At 46.6% G+C, this 23,896-nt stretch overlaps 1 protein-coding gene across 3 annotated transcripts in view; it reads right to left on the bottom strand.

The window, feature by feature from the left end:
* Window positions 1–1,727: 1,727 nt before the first annotated feature.
* Window positions 1,728–23,896, bottom strand: part of KIAA1549L (KIAA1549 like) — a 128,175-nt gene continuing 106,006 nt past the window's right edge. For all 3 annotated transcript variants that reach the window (XM_017849748.1, XM_017849749.1, XM_017849750.1), the window contains exons 17-20: window positions 19,734–19,831; window positions 16,624–16,772; window positions 14,817–14,968; window positions 1,728–7,951 (exon numbers count right to left, since the gene is read on the bottom strand). In XM_017849748.1, coding sequence (XP_017705237.1) covers window positions 7,670–7,951; window positions 14,817–14,968; window positions 16,624–16,772; window positions 19,734–19,831 — 681 coding nt within the window. In that variant the 3' untranslated portion in view covers window positions 1,728–7,669. The remainder of the gene's footprint in view (window positions 7,952–14,816; window positions 14,969–16,623; window positions 16,773–19,733; window positions 19,832–23,896) is intronic.

Below are 23,896 nucleotides of genomic sequence, written 5' to 3'. Positions count from 1 at the left end.
CTGGTTCATAGATGGCAGAAGAGATGAGGGGGTCTCTGGGGCCTTTATTACATATAACAGCACTAATCTCATGAATGAAGGTTCATGACATAATCACCTCCCAAAGGCCCCACCTCCAGATACCTTCACATTGGGGATTACGTTATAAGACATGAACTGGGGAGTGGGGGTGACACAAATATGCAGTCTGTAGCACCTACTACTCATCCATGTACATTTTACCAGCAGTTGACCCTCAATGATGTTTCCATTAATTGGTTCCACACTCCTTCGTAGGTACGTTCTTTCTGGTTTCTAGTGGCCAGCAGAGCTTACGAGTTGGATGCATGACATTTACTCAGAAGTCTACAGAATGTCCTTGTGAAGAAGTATGTTCTCCTATTTATGATGGAGACTCAGCAAGGTGAAGCTGGGTTTGCCATATGCCTTTTCCAGCTTTCTGCGCCTGTGTCTGCCTCCTACTCCTGGTACTGACGTAGGCACCACCACTTCCTTTGACTTGATTATTTCATTTGCCTTGAAAGCCAGGAGCAACCAGGGTCCAGGAGGAAGAAAACAAGGGAAGAGTAGGGAATCCATCAGCTCTTGGACTTACTTGTACTATTCTTTGCAATGGCCTTCACCCCATGGTGAGCCTCACAAAAAGCATTTTGTAGGGGTTCCAAGTTTATTTCCCCCTGTAGCAAGACAGTGGCTTTGGGAATGTCTTTTGTGCATATTTGAGCCCTCTTTACAGAGAAGCCAAGAGTAGAGTAAAAAAATTGCTCCTCCAGTCTCTTAAGTACTTTCTAGGTACATGCAGAGAATTGGAGCAAATTAGGCTTCAGCGAGAAGCAGCGCCATGTTGCTGCCCAAGCTCAATGGATCCATAAAAGCCCCAGGGTTGTGACTGACCACCAGGGCACAGGGATGCCTCAGAAATTGTTTGGTCTTGTCTGTTTTCATTACAAGAGACAGGCTTTCTTACCTTTGAAAGCTCCTTGGCCTCAAGGCCACTTCTTACTCAATATTCTGCCTTCTTAGAACTTTGCTTTGAATATGGTCCATCATGGCTTCTCTGAGTCTTGACCACCCAATTTCAGCCTCTACTGATAACAGACTCTGTTTCTTGGTATTTCCTAGAGAGATAATCCAGTTGGCCTAGCCCATGTGCTGAGCCACATTTTTGTGGCTGGTCAGCCTGTGAGCTTGTGGCTCCTGGGTCGATGGTCTCTCCTGTCCAATAACCAGAGGGCAGAGCAGACAGCACCACATATGTTCTCTGGATAGGGCTGAACATAAGGCAGGCATCAGGACTGCTGGGACTCACATGGGGTGGTACAGATGGGTGGTCTTGGGAGCTGGTGTCCCATACCACTGTTATTCTTGGACTCCTTGGGAGCCACTGACCTGGATGAGACTTCTTTATGCTCTGAGAAGGGCACCTAAGCAGACATTGGCTTCTTCTCCCTTGGGTCCTGTTGGCCCCAGGAATACATCTTTCTTTAGCTACTAAGTCATGGGTAGGCTGAAACTGCTTCTCTGGGGCCTGTGGATGGCCAGGGGTGAGCATTTTTTTTTTGGCCCATGAGCTCATCACCCAAGCTGGGATGGCTCCTGAGACCACACTGGGTCCTCCAGGACTGGAATGGTTCTTTAGCAACCCCCAACAGGCACTGTTTTGTGGCTGGCTTGTGAAAGGGATTCCATCTCACCATCTGGAGGAGGTAGAATGAGAAACAGGCAGGTTTTGGGGTATGAAAGCCTTTGTCATTTTATTTTACAATAAAAAATTCTAACAGCATATGAACACTCTGTTCCCGGCAGAGGCTAAGGACATACAAAGTTCATTAGAAAGCAAAGCATTAAAATAACAACAGCTACATTCAAAGTTTCTGCTCAGTACTTTGCCCAATGTGTCTAATATGGTTTTAAAGACTCACCGGTCGGGATTTTTCACCCAGAGTTAAAGCACATGTACAAGTACTTACATATCCTCCAAATCATAGACAACAATGACAATAACAGCAACAGATGACGCTAGATCTTGTGGGCAATTTCAAATTTAGGAATTTCTTCATTTTTCCTTGGCAAAACGTGTCATGGAACATGTGACTGTATAAATTAATTCAGCAGATCGGAGGAGATAAAGTATTTTCCTGGATAAAACTGAATTACAAAACTAATAATTTAGTAAGAATGCCTTCAAGTGCTTGTCAAACCGTTTTCAGATACATTATGCATGTGCTGCTCAAAATCCCCATGGGAAGTGTAGAGGGTCTTATACCCATTTGACAGATGAGGAATCAGAGACCAGTTTAAAGTGAGTTGATCAAGGTCTAGGATATTTATACCTTTTTCACAATTTCCAGTCCATTCATATGCCTCTGATTCTGTTTGGTACAAATCTTTTCTCTACTCAGTTTGTGTGTGAGATGGGTGTGTGTTTAAGCATAAGGAAGAAATGAGGAGAAATAAGATGAGGCCACAGTTAATTTATGTAAAATATGTTGATGATCTCTCTCCATAATTTGCAAAAGTCTGTCCAAGGTCAGAGAATGAAAATGATCAATTTTTAGATTTCATTTATAATGGCTCTCATTGAAGTATGGTTTGACCAGTGGAGACAGATTCTGCCATATCACAAACTTCCCATTTTTTTAAACCTGCAGAATCAGAGCAACTGCGTATCTTCTAAAGTCATGTGTTTGTGGCACAATTATATTTCCTAAATATTCCTTTTCAGAAACACCTTACATTTTATCATTTACCACAGGCTAGGATTCTGTAACAGTTCACCTAAGAAATCAAGAGGTCTTTCAATTCTCAGGACACTAACTTATATTCAGAAGGTCAAAGCCAAAATAATGTAAGTTTCACTTGAAACCAATTTTGTTTCAAAAGACTCTGTTGAGGGGCTCATTGGTTTTCTGATCCATGCAAGTGTGTGGCCATGAGCCACATTAATAGCACCTGAGCTAAGATCATGCAATTCAATTTACAAGTATTTATTGTCTGCTGAGCAAGACATTGTGCTAACTGGGCCTTGGTCAGAAATTGCTTCTTAGACCCAGCAGCTGTATCAATAACTGGTGGTGGGGTGAGAAGTGGCTGGGGCAGCTCTGGCCAGTCTAGCAGAGTTTCAAGTATGTGCACCCTCACCTGATGTGCAAGTGAAGATGCCCCTTTTCTCTCTGTGGTAGTATCCAGGGGACTGCTCTCCGAGTGCTGGCTGCTGCGTGGCATGGCATCCCAGGAGTACGAGTCAGTTCCAGTGTGTAGTAGGTTCTTTTTGGAGGTCTTGCCCACTCATGCTCCTTCTTCTGGGTACCAACCCCCAGTAAAAGTCCCTGCTGAAAGGGTCAGTCCACCGGGCCATGCTTAAATGACATGACCCTGCCTCCTTGGTAACAGCTGATTGGACAGGCACCTGACCCCAGGGTGGCTCACCCATAGGCAGATGAACTAAACCAATCGGATCCTCAAAAATTTGCCTTAGGGGTCACAGAGATGCTAGTCAGAGTGGTGGGTACCGAAAAGGAAAGGTTTTGCGGAGTGGGTTCTGGAGTCGATTTTTCAGCTACATATGCACTAATGAGAAAGCTGGTTGGCCAGGAGAAGCAAGAGAACCAGGCAGATAGGCAGAGGGAAACAGAGGAGAAAGTCCATGAGGACAGAGAACGTGAGAGTAAGGGCAAGGGTAGCTGTCTCCATCCCTTTCCTGTAGGGGAGCCGTGTTCTGTTTGTGAAATGTCCCTCTATTCTTTCAGCCAATGCCTGCACTTGACCAAGTGTGAATGGATTTCTAGTCCTTGCAAAGCTCCTTGCCTGGAACACATTTGAGGTTGGACTGAATGACAGAATTTAATTTCCAACACTTAGACCCCCAGTCAGTCCCTACTCCAAGCTAAATGACACTCTTTCCTTAAGAGTACTTGGATGTAGTTTGTAAATAAAATCCAAATTATTTTCTGGTGTGTGATAGGAGGAATTTAGGATTAAGTACAAATCCTGTTTTCAGACTTTTAAGACAATATCTGTTATGTTATTCATTAAACGTTGAACACCTGTGTGCTATGTAGAAAACAAAAAGGAAACTCGTTTATATGTAATCAATGTTTAAATCTTTTGATCCATTTCTCTAATTTCTGCCTGTTAGAAAAAGCATTTCTATTAGTTAAATTCCTCACCTCCTCCATTCTACAGTCTTTCTCCAAAGGGGTGTGTGTGTGTGTGTGTGTATGTGTATGTGTGCGTTTTAATCACAGATCTATTTCCTTTCTTCCATCAAGATTACTGAGACATTACATGCCCTTCTGCTGAGTTCTTAAATTAACAAACTCACAATAAAACTTCTCCCGGGACCAGGGAATTGATTCTTACATAATCTACCCTGAAAGAGGAAACTCCTTGCTCTGCAGGTAACAGCTGCCGTCTCATTACGCACAAGCCTCAGATCACAGGTCTCACGCCACACAAGGGCCTTTTACTGTACCACTGGGTCCCCTCCCCTGATGCAGAGCATGGACTCTGCTGCCTCACAGTGACACAAAGTCAAGGGCCTCCCTGCCTGCCTGTTGGGATCCTTAGTGCTGAGACAGGAATGCACCCCCACAGTCTAGAAGAGCAGGTGAGGTCTCCATTTCCTTGATGGAACTCTCTGGAAAAAGCCAAAATGCATTTCTTTTTCATGAATGCAGAAAACTCATATCAAAACCAGCACTGAAAACTGTTTATTATGCCACAAATGCATCATCCTCTATACACTGTATCTGAAGTTCGTTATATACTCAATCATCTTTTTTCTTGGCAAGAACACTGTGGAGTTCTTCATATGACCCTTATCTTTTTCTTAAACCTCTAGGCACAGTTAAAGAAATGTGTTACTGACAAGCCTGCAGGCCACATGGTGAGATGGAAAGCAAGCCGGCTGGTGAACCAGCAGGTTGGGACTGAATCACTGGGCTGGTCACTCCACTTCTTGGTACTTCCGCTTCCTCCTCCGAGGTCAACCAAGGTCCTTTGCGGCTTCTGCAACTGTCTAGAGGGTTCTGATGAACAGGGTGTTTGTTCATTGCTGCCTCCTCGGGGCTCTCTGGGAACCCTATTTCAATTCTTTGAGGCACTTTTGACCATCTCTTAGAGTCAGCTGTCCAGGTATCTGTCACCTCTGTGGGGTTAGGAGATTCTTCAGGGAAAGGACCACATCTCTCTCAGTCACAGAAAATCTGACCAGGTGGCTCTATCTCCCCATGAGTGGGAAAACGTGAACAGACTGATTTCTTTCCAGCTTAAGGTTTTCCTCTCATCTGTTAATACTACTGTTAAACCCCTGGTGTCTAGTTTAAGAGAGTATATCTGATTTAGCATGCTATCTTTTTAGTCATCTCAGTTGACTCACTCAATATTTCCTGGGGCTCTGTAAAGACCACAGTGATTTGTGACTCCATCCTCTTAGCACTCTGGAGCCATAGCTCTGCAAACTGTAGACTCAGTCTCTGTAAGTCATTGAAACATCCAAATTTCAGACACTGTCTTCTGAAACATTTACGTATATTTCAATTACAGTAAGGTCTTGAAACGTCATTTTCACATACAGTATTTCCAGGCATTTACCAAGTAGACAAAGTACTGGTTGATATCATTGCACTAATGAAATATTATTGATAAAGCAGGACAATGTAGCTGATTTTATCAGACTCATACCATTTGCATGAAAAGGCTGAGTTTCTTTGGCTCTTTGTTCATTCAAGTGCATTGAATGCCTATGTGGATAGACGTAGGCATTTTGTTAACCTGTCAATAAAATCTCACACTGTCCACAGTGTTTTGCAAACTGATTTAGGTTTTGGACTACAACAACTGGCCATTGATAGAAATATACCATATATACACACGGGAATTACAAAAATACATTTTATTTATAGCTGATTTCCTTTTTAAGTAACAAAACACTAACACTATGAAAGATCAACCAGCATACTAAAAGGACACTACCTATTATCATCCGAACAAGAGACTTGTTTGAAGGTTCCATGACACATCATCTCTGAACATTCCAGAAAGGGCAATTTTTTGCCATTGGAAAATAAAAACAACTTTGAAAAGTCTCTGCATTGACAGTTTGAACCTCCCCTTCTAATCAGTTCCATTTCTAGTCTTCTCTCAACTGTTAAATTTCTACCATCTTCTTTCAGTAAAGACCAAAGAAACTCGTGAGGACAATGGAAAGATGGGCTCAGAAGAAAATGGATACAGCTGAAGCTAGATGGGTCATGGGTGAAAGCAGGACAGGACCTCATTCTCCAACAGACACCAAGTAAGCCCCCAACCCTGCACAGGCTGTCACACTCGGCGAGGGAACCAGAGTCTCCAATCTCCCAGGTATACAAAGTCAGTAGCTGTTTTGCTTGCATTGATGGGTAGGCAGCAGCTGGTGCCTCAGTGCTGTGAGGCGATGTCCTCTACCCAGAGCTCAGGAAGCCAACTTGCCATGCCAGGGAGGGTAACTTACAATGTCATGGTCACAAGGTGGCCACCCTGCCATTTCAGCAAACGTCTTCCTATGTCCATTAACTAGGGGGAACTGGCTAACTCCATATGCTTTTTAAAAGGTTATTTACATTTAAATGAAATTCAACAGCTTTTCTACATTCAGAAGCTTCTATAAACAGAGGCTGTGGCCTGGGAAGACTGTGGTTCTACCACTCCTGTTTCTAACAGGAATCAAGTACTATTTCCTTTTGTACCACTCAGCAGCACACACTGGACATCATTGTTGAAGAGACAGAGATTTTCTTGTAAAAGTTGATGTATCTATTATCCCAAGAAAAAGAGAAGCTCCATTCTCAGGCCACCTTCAAAGCAGGGCAAAGAAAAACCTCCACAAATAACTGTGTTTCTTTTGTAGGATCCTAAAAGCTCTTAGCACCGATTCTCTTTCCGTTAGATCCTAACTTGTAGGGGACTTTTATTTCCAAAATGGCAACACCTTTTTAAAAATCTGTCAACACAAATCCACCATTCCCTCTCATCTTCTCTCTTTCTTGGCCTTTATTTAATTGATGAGGGAAACAAAGAGTCAGGCCTATTTATAGGCACAGTCATTGGTACTGACTTTCATCCAGTTCATTTGACTTTGAATATGAACCTAAAAAAAGGGGCTCCGGTTTCTTGGCTGGAGTCAGTGTCTCCCTTACAAACTGATTTTAATGCTCACGGTCATGGCTGACTGAGAACACAGTCTGGTGCTTAATCCACACTCCTGCATTGCCTTTAACACAGAAACAGAGTTAACATGCAGAGGTCACCGAAGATAAGAGCTACGTTCTCCCGCTTCCGGTGATTGATTAAAATGTGGCATTGGATAGGAATCTGTAGATTAGCTAGTGCTATCTCGTGACTAAGGTTCCATAGGGAATACGGCCACAGTTCAAACATTTGACATGAGAGATTACCAAACATAAGGCCCCCAAGCAGGGACTTCTTGACCCACAGTCAGTTGGATGAGCCAAGAATCTAGTCGTTCAAGAGTTTCCTGTTCCCAGAAGCCCCATAGTTCACCTTTTCAGAAACAGAGGGTGAGAAAGACTCACCCATTGCTATGTCTCAAGTCCTAACATGTAGGCATGGGAAACCCAAAGGCTGTGTCCTCAGAGTTCAGAAGTCCAGAGTCCCATGGGCTAAGGCATTAGACCTGGAACTCAAACATATCTGTCTGTTTTTTGGCCAGCTTGGCCACCTCCTCCCGGATGGCCTTCACGAGGGCCGCAGTGGAGATGTTGGTCAGGGGAGTGTCAGATGGGTCGTTTTCTGCCAGGCTCTGCTGCGAGGCTGCTGCGGAAGGTGCCGGGGCCTGCTCCAGGCTGGGGTGCAGGTTGACTGGCTGGCTGTACTGGCGAGGAAGCCTGGAGGGAGAGCTCTGCGGGTACCGTGATCGGGGGTAGGCCTCGATGTACCCTGGGAGGGGCACCTGTAGAGGGCGTGGGGAGAGAAGGACAGGGCCCGGCATGAGGAAAGAGCTCAAGTTACAGGACACACTCGACACTGGAAGCAGGAGGGGACTGAGGACATGGAAGAGAACTTAGAAGAAAATGGAAGCCACCTACCATTGTATAGATACAAAACTCAGAGTCAGTTTGTTTAGAAAATAGGTAATTTTGGTGGCTCACGCCTATAATCCCAGCACTTTGGGAGGCCGAGGTGGGTGGATCACGAGGTCAGGAGATCAAGACCATCCTGGCTAAAATGGTGAAACCCCATCTCTACTAAAAATACAAAAAAAAATTAGCCAGGCATGGTGGTGGGCGCCTGTAGTCCCAGCTACTTGGGAGGCTGAAGCAGGAGAGTCACTTGAACCCAGGAGGTAGAGGTTGCAATGAGCTGAGATTGCACCACTGCACTCCAGCCTGGGCAACAGAGCGAGACTCTGTCTCCAAAAAAAAAAAAAAAAAAAAGAACATAGGTAATTTAGACTCACTGGATATACTGTTTGGATGAATTAAATAGGTGTTTTAAACTTCTCTGAAAAACCTTAGGAATATATACATCTGAGTCTATATTTGAATCTGCCTAGCTACCTTATTTTTTATTACTATTATTTTTAGAGATGATGTCTCACTTTGTCATCTAGGCTGTAGTGCAGTGGTGCCATCATAGCTCACTGCAGTCTCGAACTCTGGGGCTCGAGTGATCCTCCTGCCTCAGCCTCCTGAGTAGCTGGGACTACACCTGGGTACCACCATACCCAGCTCTTGGTTACCTTGTTCATATAAGCACAATCCAGCAAACAGAACTGTTTATGGTCTCCAGAGGAACCCAGGGGTTTATTATTAATAATAACTAACATCAATTGAGCCCTGTGCCAAGGGTTTTCCACACATTATCTCATTTAGTTCTCAAAGCAATAAGCTAGGAGGTCGGTATTGTTATCCTTACCTTGCAGATGAGGAAACTGAAGAGTGCCACAGTCTAAGGTGACAACCTACCAAGACATTCTTTGCAGAGGTCTGTCTGGCTCCAAGGGCTGGAATTAATCACTGCATTACACTGTCTTGGAGCTGGGATATGATTTTGGTTTCTTGAAACATTTTTCTCTCTTCATCAAAAGTGGAAGACACAGAGTCCTATGCTTAAAATATGTAAACTTCTAGGAATGAGGACAAGTAAATAATTTTTAATTTAGAGTCGATTCTCCTACAGAAACAGTGGCACATACAGGGATGCTGTTCCAGGGTAATCCACATAACCCACGATGTTAATTGGAACACCATAGAATAAGCACCCACGGACAACAGAGGGATGGGGTGCTATGGCGAATGAAGTACGTGTGGGCGGACTGGGCAGCTTAGGTGAGTTTGGAAGTTGAACAGAGTACCTCCAGGAAGATGCAGTAGGAGGGGCATTCTGGGCAAAGGGAAAATCAAATAGAAACCATCAAATCAAAATGTATGGGAGTACTGATGGCAGAGGCTGCTGCCATCACACCGGCTGCAGCAGGGGTACGCGGCTAGGGCTGCACATTCCATGGAGCCAGTGGGAGCCCCGCCCTTTTGAGTTGGAGCAGGAGCTCCCCCAGATGCTGCTGCAGCCACCCAAACCGTGACTGCAGACCCAGGCCTCCTCCGCTATGGAGCAGGCAGGAGCCCTGCCCTCCCGGGTGGGGCTACAGCCACCCAAATTGTGCTGTGGATTCAAGCCTCCCTGTGGTCTTGAATGGGGCCAGGAGCAGGCAGGATCTGCCCTGGATGCAGCTACAACCACCCCACCCACAGCTGCAGAACTGGGCTTCCCCCTCCACGGAGCAGGCAGGAGCCAGGGACAAGGTGGAACCCTGCCCCTTCTGAGTTGGCGGGGCTGGAGCTCCCAGGTGCAGCTGTAGCCACCCTCCCAGGAACAAGACTAGGCATCTGCCTACATCCTCAGCATCTTGGGAAGGTGCCCCCCTCCCTGCTGGCGTGGGGGTGTCTGCTTCTGCTGCCTGGCCTCTCTCTTCCCCCTGCAGGGGCTCTGATTTTTGAGTAGGGTTGGGGACAGGCCCCCAGGGCCATGAATGGCAAGGGGTGGGGTAGACAGACTCCTGGGCAGAAGAGGGTGGGTCTCCCATAAGACCCTACCTTCAGAAGGCCAGGGAGGGCCTGAAGATTGGGGGCTACCTGCTAGTCCTCAGGCTGGAGTGGGGACTCATGGCATCTCTTCTGGGCCAACCCATGGACCAATCAGCACACACTTCCTCCCCTCTGAGGTCCATAAAAGCCCTGGGCTCAGCCAGAGCAGGGCAGAGGACAGAGAGACTACGGGACAACCAGCAGCAGAAAGGAGCTACCCTCCCTGCTGAGAGCTTCAGAAACCTGCAGAGACGTCTGAACAAGCTGCCTGTAGAGAGGAGCCACCCTCTCCAGGGCCTCTTCTCTGCTGAGAGCAGCAGACGGTGGGATGAGCAGTGGGCAGAGAGGAGCCACCCTCTCCAGGGCCTCTTCTGTGCTGAGCGCTGAACACTCCATGGGACGACCTGCCTACAGAGAGGAGCTACCCACCGGGTCTCTTCTGAGCTGTTCTAACGCTAAAGAAACCTCCTTGTCACCTCCTTCACCTTTGCTGTGTCTACATACCTCATTCTTTCTGGACCCAGGACAAGAACTCGGGCAAAAGCACCACCAGCCACAGAGGTTTCCAGGAAGAAAACAGACACCCCAAAGATCCCGTAACAGTACAAAGAAGAGAGTGCCCCAGGGAGCATCAGTGACCTCAGGCTGACCAGAGAGGGTGTGTTTAGTGTGGAAGGAGCTCAGGCAAGACAGACAGACGGGGTGGATTCATAAGCTGCTGAATGTCAGGCTACAGAGTCTGCATGTCCTGTTTGATCTACCCGTTTTCAATGTCACACTTCTGAGAAATACAGCCTGTTCCCATGCTTAACAGCAATGCTCATCTGGCTCCTGAGGGAGGATGGAGCAGGAAGTCCTAGTCTGTTCTGGCTGTTATGCTGAAATACCATAAGCTGGGGAGCTTATAAACAACAGAAATTTCTTTCTCACAGTTCTGGAGGCTGCAAAGTCTGAGATCAAAGTGCTGGCAGATTCTGCATCTGGTGAGGGCCTGCTTCCTGGTTCAAAGACAGCTGTCTTTTCACTATCCCCTCACATGGCAGAAGAGGTCAGGGGGTCTCTCTCAAGCCTCTCTTCTAAGGGTACTAATCCTATTCATTAGGGGGTTTGCACTCATGACCTAATCATCTCCCAAATGTCCCATGTCCTAGTACCGTCACCACGGGGGTTAGGATTTCAACATATGAATCGAGTGGGACACAAACATTCAGACAATACCAATGGGATGGGGTGATGACTCAGAAACTCTAGATGGGGGGATATGTGGTAGGAAAGCAGTCCCCTCTCCTCCCTGCTGGATGTTCCGGTGATCTCGCCTGAGAAGGCAGGTTCCTGAGATGTGCAGCTGACGCCTGGGCTGGGAGCCACGGATGGGTGTCAGGCAGAGGAGGAGTCTATATCTGGAAAGGACACCTGGAGGCGGACCCACTGGAGGTAGGGAGCAGACAAGTTCTGAGGCTTTCTCAATGGATCAGATGAGAACTGATGAGGACCCAAGCGAGGAAAGAAGTAATGGGATAGATGTCCCAAGTTACAACTTGGGACTTTGATTTCCTCACAAGACCCAGCAAAGAAAGACAAAATGGCACACAAGTGCTAAGGGTGGGTCTTTATATACAAGGACTGATAGGTTTCATTTGTATCTTAGAGGAAAACCAGAGCTGGGCTGTTTGAGTTCTTGGGCCACATGAGCTGGGAAGGTACAGGTTACTGGGGTCACCAAAGAACCAAGACCAGGACACGGCGTATGTATTTCAGATCTCAGCTCAAACTTCCTTTCTTCCAGGAGACCTTTCCCAACCCAACATCAGCCTAGGGATCCCTGTTAGATGTTTCCTTGCAGCTTCTCCAGCATAACAGTTGTTGCTCCTGGTGCCACTGCCTGTCTCAGGCTGTCAACTCCGTGAAGCTGGCGAGTGCCTCACTTGCTTATTGCTGTACACCAGTGCTCAGAATTGTGCAGAGCAAGAGCAGGGAGTCTCTCAGAACCTGGGGTTCTGAGGAGCCCAGTTTGAAACTCACTGAAGAATGATCAGCTGGGGTCAAATATTTGAGAAGGAAGTTACCACATTCCCTTTCCCTGCATTTCAAATTCAGCTAACTGTACTTGCTGTGGCTGAGAGAGTCAATGTCCAACTCTTGAAACCCCCCAGCTCTATGGTATCAAGCCTGCAGGTGCTGGTGGCTGGGACAGGTAAGGGATACCTGATCTCACTGGAGTATCCTCAGGGCAATATTCGGCAGTAGGGCAGAAGCAGGGAAGATGAGATGAGAAACTCTTCCTCCCTTATAGTAGATGCAGGCTGGAGCCATCATGCCCTTCCCGCCAAAATTCAGGGCTGGCAAATACTACTTCCCTAGCCAGTGCCCATGGCAGACATCATCAACTTGATCACAGCACAGTTTCCTGCTAAGCCTGGAAGCCCCTCCCAATCCTTCTCCATCTGGCACCAAGGATGAAACCTATTTGTCATCCCAGGTCCAGGTGATTTTATCCAAGCTAGCTCCTGGGATTAGGAAGGTCCAACATCCAAATGCTGGTGAGGGACTTTTCTTTTTCACATAGATGTGGAAGGTGTGCATTATTCCTAGACCCTTCTCAAGCTGACAACTGGTCTCTCTGAGCTTCCTGCACTTATTTTCATGTGCTATAAATCACCCTTTCACCTTACTCCTTTCATGGGCACACCTCCCTGCTTAATTGCAGGTGATAATTGGGTTCCAGGAAAGACCCAATTAGGCTGCAGCAATCATCTTCCTCTTAATTAAAAACAACTAATAGGACACTGGTTCTACTTCACACTGTGGGAGATGAGCCCAGAAGAGTCCAGTCCAGTCATCGTGGCAGGAAGGTTACGTTTCCATTTGCTTGGTTCCTTTCCCTTCATCTTTAAGGCAATTATAAACCTAAAGGCATCTAGATGTAGCTATAAGCCCAGCTAAATTATCATTTGTAAGTGTTTTGAAAACAGGGGTCAAGGTTTTGGAAAACATCTTCACCAACTCCATTTGGTGCCCAGTGTTACACTCCACACAACGGGTCAACTGTCAAAGCTGCAGGCGTGAGGGAATTACTGCCTGAGTAGTTCAAGTTAAACATCATCTACTTTCTGAAAAGTCTACATAACTTTCAGATGAAGTGGAATTACAAAATCAGTAACCTCTGAATTGATCAAATCCTATCCAGTGACATCAGCCGTTGGAACAGCAGAGAATGACAAAGGATGCAAAAAAGGCCCCCAGACAATAAAAACAGATGCCAGAAAGTCCCACATTCAGACTGACAGACTGAACAGCAGGGGATCCCTCTAGTTCCTCTCTTACAGCTTACTGACTCCAAGCTTACAAACAATTCTAACGAGCACAGATAAGCCTCATTTGCAGATAATGGCACACAATGCAAAGCACACTTAAGGGTGAGCATATTACGAGATGTGGGGACATTGACAGCAATATGGAGTACCCACTGGAAGCAAGGTCAGAAAAAAACATATTGAGCCACGATAGTAACCCCCAAAATTATAGTACTTTGGAGATATTTCACAATATAAGGGCAATGATCGTACAAGCCACAAGAGTTCACCCTACAAATGCCATTTTAGTATAATGAGGCATCATAAGTATATTGAATCACTCATAAAAGGCAAATTACATTGTATACTCTTTTAACGGAGGAGAGGGAAGGTAGTATTCCATTTTTATGGAATATTTTCATAATATTTTCCATAATATTTTATGGAAATATTTTATGCCAAACTGCATATATTTTTTTAATGTTTTGAAATTAAAGGGGTAAGCTTTGGTCATCTGGAAAATTAATATATGTAGTAATTCAGTCTTGGGTTTCTCGTTTTTTTTTTTTTTTGAGGCAGAGTCTCGCTCTATCGCCCAAGCTGGAGTGGAGTGGCATGATCTCGGCTCACTGCAACCTCTGCCTCCTGGGTTTAAGCAATTCTCCCGCTTCAGGTTCCCGAGTAGCTAGAATTACAGGCACTCGCCATCACGCCCAGCTAATTTTTGTGGTTTTCGTAGAGAAGGGGTTTCGCCATGTTTGCCAGGCTGGTTCTCACTCCTGACCTCAGGTGACCTGCCTGCCTCACCCTCCCAAAGCTGTGGGGTTACAGGCATGAGCCACTGCACCCAGCCCAGTCTTGGGTTTCTAATGCTTCATTTTCTAACATTTCTTCTAAAATTTTATAGAACTTTATGCTAAAAGAAACACATTTAATAAAAGCTTTGGAGCCAGACAGGTGCAGGTTTGAATTCCATCCTTGGCACCTCCTTCCTAGCTGTGTGGCCTTAGGTAAATGGCATCCCCTGACTCGGCCCTGATTTCCTCATCTGCAAGATGGGAGTAATCAAGGGAATGATAAGACATACCTAAGATTGTAAATAAAGATTAAATAATATAAACAAAACATCTGACAAGGTGTCTAGTAGATAGAAAATACTCAACAAATGGTAGTTATTATTATAAAAATGTACTTGATTAAGGCTGTCCTGCTAGGAAGAGGTGGGAGCTGGGCTAGAAGGCAGGTCTCAAGCTCCTCTGTCAAGGGGATGTCCCCTCTCACCACACCGTCTATCTCCTTTAAAATGGCTGACTTCAGTCATCCGGTTACTAGGAGGAGGCTGAGATAACAAACCTTCAGCCTCAACCTTTTATCTGATTTACTTTTTGGCGTGTGTTAAGCAGGTGAAGTTTTATGATGGGAAGAGCAAGAGTCTCACCGAATCTGCCCACTGGCTTGGGAGCTCATTCTCTCCTGCATAGGACATCCAGGCCTGGTTCCTATAGGATGAGGGAGGCGTCGGGATGAAGTAGCCGGTGAAGCCAGGTCTGTTGGCAGCTGGGATGGCGAACACCGCTGGCACCGTATTACCTAGCATGGAGGAAATGGAGGAGGGAGGTTAAGAGAGGCTGGTCTGGGGGATCCAACCACCCAGGAGCCAAATAAAGTCAGTTTCATTGCCTCCCTGGCTGGCGGCTGGATTTGAAGTCTCATTAAAACAGGTCTGAGCTGAGGGGAGCTTGCTCTGGGCTGTAACATTTGCTAGGGAATTTAGTTGCATATAAGGTGCAGTGGACCCGGCCATGATGGCTAAGATCCCAGGTGATGTAGCAACAGAGGCAGGTGGAATGTGGCGGAGGAAACCTGGTCTTCCTTCTTTGTGGACCTCTTCTAGAGCCACTGTGCACAGCTGGGCAGGTGGTGCACTGTTCAAGAGCTTCTGGTCTAGGGGCCAAGTGGGGCTAAAGTCCAGCCAGTATTTCCTTTGCCAGGGGTGGAGTCTGTACTCACTTGGGGGAGGAAAGTCTTTTTCTAACTTCACCAAATGCAGCATGTACTAGTAGTGCTCTGGATTTTTCCCTTCTTCTCATCCCCTAAAGAGGGAGTTGTGGGCCCAGCCAGCACCCCGCCCACTAGGCCTGCATCTGCCCAGGCCTGGGGAAGCTAGGGAAGCAGAGGAGGACTCTGGGATTGGCCTTGGCTAGGGGATGAGAGGACAAAGGTCTCCAGGGGCAGGAGGAGCAGCAGACCTCCACCTGCCATTCAGCCCCACTCACCCTCGCAGTCAGAACGAGTCTGCTGGGACTCAGACCTGGCTTTCTAGAGAAGTGATGGTCCAACTCCCCCATCCCCATCCCAACACCCCTGACCTGCCAGCAAGAGGAAATAACACCTTGGTGTCCAGGTGTTTTCCTTCCAGGAGAATGTGTATTTTTAAAGAGCCAAGAAAAAGAACTAAAAGAAATGGACTTCACTGATGGAATTTCTAGACACCATGAATGCTTTACTAAGTTTTGGCAACTGAGTGCTTACAGTTTTAGCCTAAAACGTATGGTTTGAATAAACTAAGAAACCAATTATGTCATGTACAGACCTCAATGTTCATTTCAGCATTGTTTGTTATAGCAAAAAACTGGAAACTACTATTATGTCCATCAGTAGGGAAAAGTATAAACTGTGGCTCATCATAGAATACCACATGGCAGTTTACATGAATGAACTAGATCTATATAGTATGTGTATAGCAACCTGGAGAAATTTTTTTAAAACACTGTTAAATAGAGAGAGTACAAAAGGAAATGTATGCCATGATATCATTATGTAAATTTCCAATACATTAAACAGTAATATATACTGTTATACATACATGGCAAAGGATTAAAACCTATCACTTGGGGCCCGGGATCACCTTTTGGGAGAAGGTGAATGAAATGGGGGTGGATAGCTGTATCTGGAATGCTTTAAAGATAAAACCAAAAAAATTGAACTGAAGTCTGGCAAAATGTTAACATACATGCTGACTTTAGCATAACTTGGGATTTTGCCTGATTTCAGATCTTTTAAAGAAAGAAAACCAGCAGCTCTTTTAGCTGGGGCTCCTGCAGTTACAAGGGGATCCAGAAATGCAGTGGCTGTGATTCCCGAGGGTGGTAGGTAGAAAGAAGATTGGATTTGGGGGTTTGGGGGAAGACGGGGCACAGCAGCAGGGGTGGGGGACGCACTGGGGCTTTTCCCCTCTTGCCCACCTGAGTAATTTAAAGCCGACTGATCCAACTGCGCCACGGACACGGGGCCTCTGGACATCTGTGTGAAGGAGGCGCTGTCGTGCAGCTGGGCCGGCTCGGGCCCTGCAGACTCGGCCATTCGGGTCTTGCTGCCGATGTCTGAGGTGGATCTAGATGGGGCAGAGGGACTGCGTTAGCACTGTCCCAGACCTCAGGTGGCGTCCCAGGCAGGAGGAGCGCACCCTGTCACCTTTGGGTGTGGACAGCTGCCTCCAAGCCTCCTGAGGGTGGGGTGCCCGGGACTGGATTTATTCCCAGATAAATAATGGTCTAGGGACACCAGCCGGGCAGGAGGCACCCAGATTTGTAGCAGCTGTCATGGTGGCCTGAGCTGAAATCATTTTTAGACATTCAAGGTCAGTTCTCCCCTAAGGGTTGCTCTCATGTCTCTGGGTGGTAGAACATTTAATTTCCACATAAAAGAAGAAAAGCAATTAGCCCTGGGTATTAGCTGGGGATGGTCGACCCAGGAGGTGATGACATCATCAGCAGCCAATGGGAAGGCTCTGTCTGGAGTGCCTGGTTGCTCCCTTCTCACAGAAAGGGAACCGGGGACAGCTGGGGGGCCACATTCCCTGTTCCTAACTGGCAGGAAGCACCAAGCCCAAGACTCAGAAGCTGGGGTTGACTCCAGGGAGCAATGAACAGTCTAACAGAACTTTGTTTTGGTGCCCGGGCAATCAGAGAATCAAGCCCATTTAACACATCCTATTTCCACTTAGTGCTCAGAAAGCCGTGTAAGAAGAGGGCAGCTTGGGCTCTGCAGATGCGGGCATCTCCTGGTTTTCCAAAGGGTCCTTCAGCCACAGCCCATTCTCCCTCACAAGCATCACCCCTGGCCTGAGGCAGTTTCACAGAGGGACTCTAAAATTAGTCCAATGGGAGAGACGCAAAGACAGCTGCAGCAGGTCTGGTCCCCCACAGGGCCGCCCTCTAAGCAGAGCAGTGGCTGTCACAGAGCAAATGACAGCCACAGCAAGGGAGAGCACAGGAGGCAGAGGTCTGGGTTCCAGCTACCTTCCCTTTCGTTATTTTTATTTTTTATTTTTTGAGACAGGGTCTCACTCTGTCACCCAGGCTGGAGTGCAGTGGCACCACCTTGGCTCACTGCAACCTCTGCCTCCTGGGTTCAAGCGATACTCCCACCTCAGCCTCCCAAGTAGCCAGGATTATAGGAGCATGCCACTACGTCCACCTAATTTTTGTATTTTTGGCAGAGACGGGGTTTCACCATATTGTCCAGGCTGGTCTCAAACTCTTGGCCTCAAATGATCCACCCGCCTCAGCCTCCCAAAGTGCTGGGATTACAGGCATGAGCCACCATGCCCAGCCTACGTTCCCTTTCCAAGCCTGTTTCATCTGTAAAACGACAGGGGTAGACAAACTCATCTCAAAGGTTCCTTCCTGGTCTAATCCTGAGTTTATATGAAGGGCAGTGCCCCCCGATATGTGGCAAGAGAGCAAATGGTGTGGAGGGGCCTGGGAGGAGACAGGTGGTTGAAAGAAGAAATAAGAAATTGATGGCCGGGCGCGGTGGCTCAAGCCTGTAATCCCAGCACTTTGGGAGGCTGAGACGGGTGGATTACGAGGTCAGGAGATCGGGACCATCCTGGCTAACACGGTGAAACCCCGTCTCTACTAAAAATATAAACAATTAGCCGGGCGAGGTGGCGGCGCCTGTAGTCCCAGCTACTCGGGAGGCTGAGGCAGGACAATGGCATGAACCCGGGAGGCGGAGCTTGCAGTGAGCTGAGATCCGGCCACTGTACTCCAGCCTGGGCGACAGAGCAAGACTGCCGTCTCAAAAAAAAAAAAAAAAAAAAAAAAAAAAAAAAAGAAATTGATGCTGGCCTTCAGCAAAACCTCCCACAAATTGCTGGTATGAGGCCCCTCCAATCCGGGACCCTCAGGAGTAACTGAGAAGCCCGCTGCTACTCTCCTAGGAAGGTCCAATTTGGAGGCTGTATGATGTGACCATTCATCAGGGTGGGGTCTCCTTTCCTTTCTCCCTCCCTCCCTCTCTGCCTGCTTGTTCCCACAGACGTGGCTTCCCACACGCAGTTCCAGGCATCTGCTACTTGTTCAGAAAACCCTTCCTGGGAAAATTTCTGAGTTCTGCTTCATAAGCAATTCTGAGACCCTTTTTTGGGGAATCCTGGAGCTTTTGAGATCATCTAGGCCCATGTACTCATGTTACAGATAGAGAAACAGGGGCTGGAGAGGCAAGGCCAATTCCTGGGGCTGTACAGCAGGTCAGGGTCTGCTGCTTTCCACCCAGGCTCAGCTGGCAGCAAGAGGTGACATCTATACTGCTCCACATTCTAAACCACTGGCGATGACAGCAGGGTCTCTCCTATTCCCTCCTATTCGGAGGGAAACTCCTATTTTTCTTCCCCACTCACAAAGCCCAGACCCATGATTCACAGATAGGGTGTGATTTGTATGTTGGGGGAAGCTGGAGTAGGAAGGCCAGGGCAGTGGTCCACATGTACCCCAGGGCATAGGTCTAGCCTTTCCCAGTGCTCAGGGCTTTTGTTCTTCTTGTCCATCCTTATTAAAAACATGCACTCGTTATATTTTCATAGAGCAAAGAACATGCTTAACATATGTGTTGTGATTGAGATATCTGACTTCATACGTTTTCAATCTCTCCCTCCTGGAAGTCAAGAGTTGGGGTGGGTACCCAGACATGCCTGCCCCCCCTGGCTTCTCAGACAATACCCTTACATAACCAAGGGACTTTTGGTAGCAGCTGTTGTGGTGGTCTGAGCTGGAGTCATTTTTAGATGTTCAAGGTCAGGGTCTGAGGCTTTCCAGGTATGGGACAGTTGACCTTGGGCTTCTTTAACTGTGGATTCTCAAGAACTTTCTGGTTAAAAAGCACAAAAGCACCGTGATCTGCTCATTCATGGTACTTGGGATGCCACAGGCACGTGGCTGTCTGTACAGGTGACACACCCTGAATGGGGTGGAGCATGAAGGAAATTTGATGGTGCTGTTGTCAGGTCAGGGTACAGAGGACTGACCCTTTTCCGAATATTCCAAACAAAACAAAGAAAGGAACGTGTTACCGCCTGAGAGAAGCGACAGCCACAGGACCAGTCCGGGGAGGTACGGGTGGAGGCGGTGAGCCCATGACCATCTCAGGAAGCTGGGAAAACCTGTAAGCCTGTGAAAGAGACAAGCAATTCAGGGAGCATTGTTAACATCCAGGGTCGATCAGCACACAGGTTCTTCTTGTTTGAGGAGGAAGCAAACTTCCAAGGATCAGACTCTGCCTCCTTATTCAGACCTTTTTCTAAGATCTTCCCTAACATGTTTCCAGCCATCTCTTCTACTGCACCTCCCACTACTCTCCACCTCGCTGGGGCCACTGTACTTACAGGGCCCTCCAACCGTTCTCAGAGCATGCCAAGTTCTGTCTCACCTTGGGCTTTTCTTCCACCTGGGTGCCTTCCTCACTGTTCTTCTCAGGGCTCCACGCTTCATTTCATTCATCCAGCCCCAGACTCCCCTAGAGCCCCATTTATCTATTTTTCATTATGGCAATGATCACTCTCTGACATTATATGGTTGCTTGTTTATTTATGATCTGCCACCAACTAGAATGTAATAAGGGCAAGGGCTTTGTTGTCAGAGATATCCTTATATACCTGGAACAGTGCCTGGTATATAACAGGTGATCAATAAATATTAGATGATTAAATGGATGAATCGTTGATTGTGTTTTACTTTCTCTCAAGAGACAGCAGGTTTAGTGGAGAAAAGCAGTGGATTTGGAGTCAGGAGGTATGTGCAAAGGTTCTAATGAACAGACTTTAGGTCCTTCGGCAACTCAAGTGACCTTTCTGGACCTCTCCTGAAATGGGTACAACAATGCTTGCTCAGAGGGCTGCTGAGAAGATCAGGTAAGTCTGTGTGTGTGTGTCTTGCAATCTATAAAGCGCTATTCAAAGATAAAAGACTAGAACTGTCACCAAAAAAGTGAAGACTTTTATCAACATGTGAGAGGATAAAAGCAAAACAGACAGAGTCAGACAGGATTAGAAGGAGCCAGGCCACAACCTCCTTTAGCAAGAGAAAATCTAGAAATGTTCTCTGGGAAGACAAAGCTTTACTTGTGCTTCTCATCCGTTTCTTTCTTCAGGTATTCTGCCCATCAGATCCTCGAGGAGGAAGATGACAGGATTTTAAACCTGAAGGTATCAGGACCAAAAAACAGCAGCACAGCGGATCCACAAACAGGATTCTTTCAATGGAATGAGGTCTTCTCCCTCCAGCATGATGGCAGATTACATCTTCATACGGGCCAAACCACTCAATAACAACGAGGTCCAGGATTAAACCTACTTTTTAATGCAGTGTGAAACTGCAAGATGGCAGGGAAATCCCAAAGGACCATTCCCCTACCCCACACCTCAGCAAACTAAAACAAACCATGAGCTGAAACCAGAGGTGGGAATGCCGAAGGTAAGCAAATACAAATGGCGAAGTGGCCTGGAAGACAAATGCCATATTGACAGTTGATGAAGACATTGAGCCTTGGAACAGGACGAGCTGAGGTGGCTGAACCCAAGGCACTCACCTCCAACACAAAAGGAGGCTAGCATTGGTCCCTTCTAGGGAGGGAGGATGGCTGGCAATGCTCCCAGCTCAGGCAGAAGCAATTGTAAATCCTCTTTGGAGGAGAGTATCCCTAAAGTAGTCTCTCAGGATTAGCATAGATTAAGATGAAGCAAATGGAGCTCAGGATTAAGACCATGAACACACCAGAAAAGAGATCTTTAAGGACTTTAGAGTTCGGAATTTCCAGACACAAGACAAAAAATAACAATGTAAGAAATGTTTTTAAGAAATAATTGACCAGGCCAGGCACGGTGGCTCACGCCTGTAATCCCAGCACTTTGGGAGGCTGAGGTGGGCGGATCACGACGTCAGAAGATCGAGACCATCCTGGCTAACACAGTGAAACCCCATCTCTATTAAAATACAAAAAATTAGCTGGGCGTGGTGGCACGCGCCTGCACTCCCAGCTACTCAGGAGGCTGAGGCAGAAGAAACACTTGAACCCAGGAGGCAGAGGTTGCAGTGAGGCGAGATTGCGCCACCGCCCTTCAGCCTGGGCGACAGAGCAAGACTCTGTCTAAAAATAATAATAATTGACCAGACAGATACTATTAGAAATGATCTAGCCATTTTGAAAAAGAATAGAACTTTCAGAAGTGAAATATGATTATTAAAATAAAAATATTCAATGTAGAGGAAGTAAATAATAGATTAATCACAAATAGAGAATTAATAAACTAGAAAATGGAATTGGGGAAATTACTAAGAATGATGCACAATGGGCCGAGAAGATAGAAAACATAAGAAATACAAGACATGGAGGATGGAATGAGCAGGTCTAACATACAGCTAACCAAAGTCCCAAAGGAGAGAAGAAGGAAAACAAAGGCGAGGCAGTATTTGAAGAAGCAATGGCTAAGAATTTTCCAGAATATATAAGTAAATTAATAATTCCAAGTAGGATCAATAAAATAAAACACACATGTAGATACATTGTAGTGAAACAGTAGAATACCAAAGGCAAAGAGAAGATCTTAAAAGCAACCCAAAAGGCATATCACCTACAAAGGGATGGCAATGACACTAACAAATGGCTTCTCATTAGCACCCAGAAGACATAGAATGCAAAGTGCTCAGAGAGGAGTCAACCTAGAAGTGTGTCAGCAATACTCCCTTTCTAGAACAAGAATGAAAGAAAACATCTGCCCAGATCCAGAAGTACTGACGAATCAATATGGAAAGTTACGTTACTATGCTGCACTTCCATTTTTTTTTTGAGCATCAGTAAACAACGTATGCAAAGGCAGCATTCAGGGAACCAAATCTTCAGCTCCACTACATCCTAAACGCCTTGGAGTACAGTAACCGTGTCTGTCTTATTACAGTAGTCGTCCATTACCAAGCAAAGTGTCTTGCACCTAGCCATGTTAAGTAACTATTTTCTAAATGAATGGTGAGTGAACAAGGAGTAAGGCAATTCACGCTGTTATCTTGATTCAGCCATTCACTTTCTCTGGATATGTCATTCAGCCTTTCTGAACCTTGTTTTGGTTTGTTTTGTTTTGCTTTCCTTGTGAAATAAGGCATTGGTCTGTCTCACAAGCTTCCAAACGTTTCTTTAGCCATGACACCATTCCAGCAGACCCTAATACGTAGACAGATGAAAGCAGATTCTCTGGTTGAAGTTGGGGAGGAAGTGCCCTGGTGAATTTGGCCCTTCACTTATCTGTCTAATGACCTCCTGAGGACCTTCCTGAACCCTGAAGTTCTGCAGACAGTTAGCAAATCCTTGTCCTGGAGGTCCTTCCAGCTTTACCCTCATGATTATCAATAAACCAAGTAAGGCACTTCTTTCCCAAAATAGACAAAGGAGATTTACAGCCCCTCTTCTCTCTTCTGGCCTCTCATGCTATTCAGCGGAGGAGACAGACAACCTATTTTTATCTCAGGTTGTTGGAAGCCTTATTCTGTAGTCAGCAGAGTTTCCCAGCCAAGAAAAGGCTTTCTATGCCTGTGGATGTCCTATAGCAGTTCACCAAGAGAACCCATTAAAAGTTCTGAACTTCTGACAAGCAGCAAGGGAATTCCCTTCTTGAAGATTTTGTCAGGTACAAAGCAAGATGGCACAGGAGATCAGGCAGTCCCTTTTGGGCTGTATCCTCAGGGTCCCAGGGCAGCCATGGGAGCCACATAAAACACAGAGGTGGCAGCCTGTGCCACGTGCTCATGAGTTGAAGGAATCCTCCCCCTGGTGTCTTCTACCCATTCCTGTGCACGTTCCCCCTGGTTCTAAGTCCTCTTGTCTTTGCCTTCTAGTTCCCTGTCTCATGTATTTGGAATCTGGCTCTCTCCTGGCTGCTCTGTGACAGGAATCCATTGGAAGCTATTGCATGAAACTGTTGCCAGGCTCTAAGTTTCCAGTGCCATGATGCTGGCTGTGAGGAACACCTAAGGACCCTGTCTTTTGCAGTCCCTGCCCTCTGGCCAGGAAGGAGATCAAAGACTCAGGACTGAAGGCAGTCGGGTTGCAGGTCTCCGAGGCTGAAGGAGGCTGTGTGTGACTAGAAGAGAGCACTCTTTGGGCTTAGAAGTTTGGTTGTAACATGGAAGGGAGGAAGGAAGGAAGAAAGGAAGGAAGGAGGGGAGGGAGGGAGGGAGGAGGGGAGAG

This window comes from Rhinopithecus bieti, unplaced genomic scaffold (genome assembly GCF_001698545.2).
Source record: "Rhinopithecus bieti isolate Rb0 unplaced genomic scaffold, ASM169854v2 scaffold_32083, whole genome shotgun sequence".
Lineage (NCBI taxonomy): Eukaryota > Metazoa > Chordata > Mammalia > Primates > Cercopithecidae > Rhinopithecus > Rhinopithecus bieti.
Note: the sequence above shows the minus strand (reverse complement) of the source record. Positions and strands in the feature narration are given on the sequence as shown.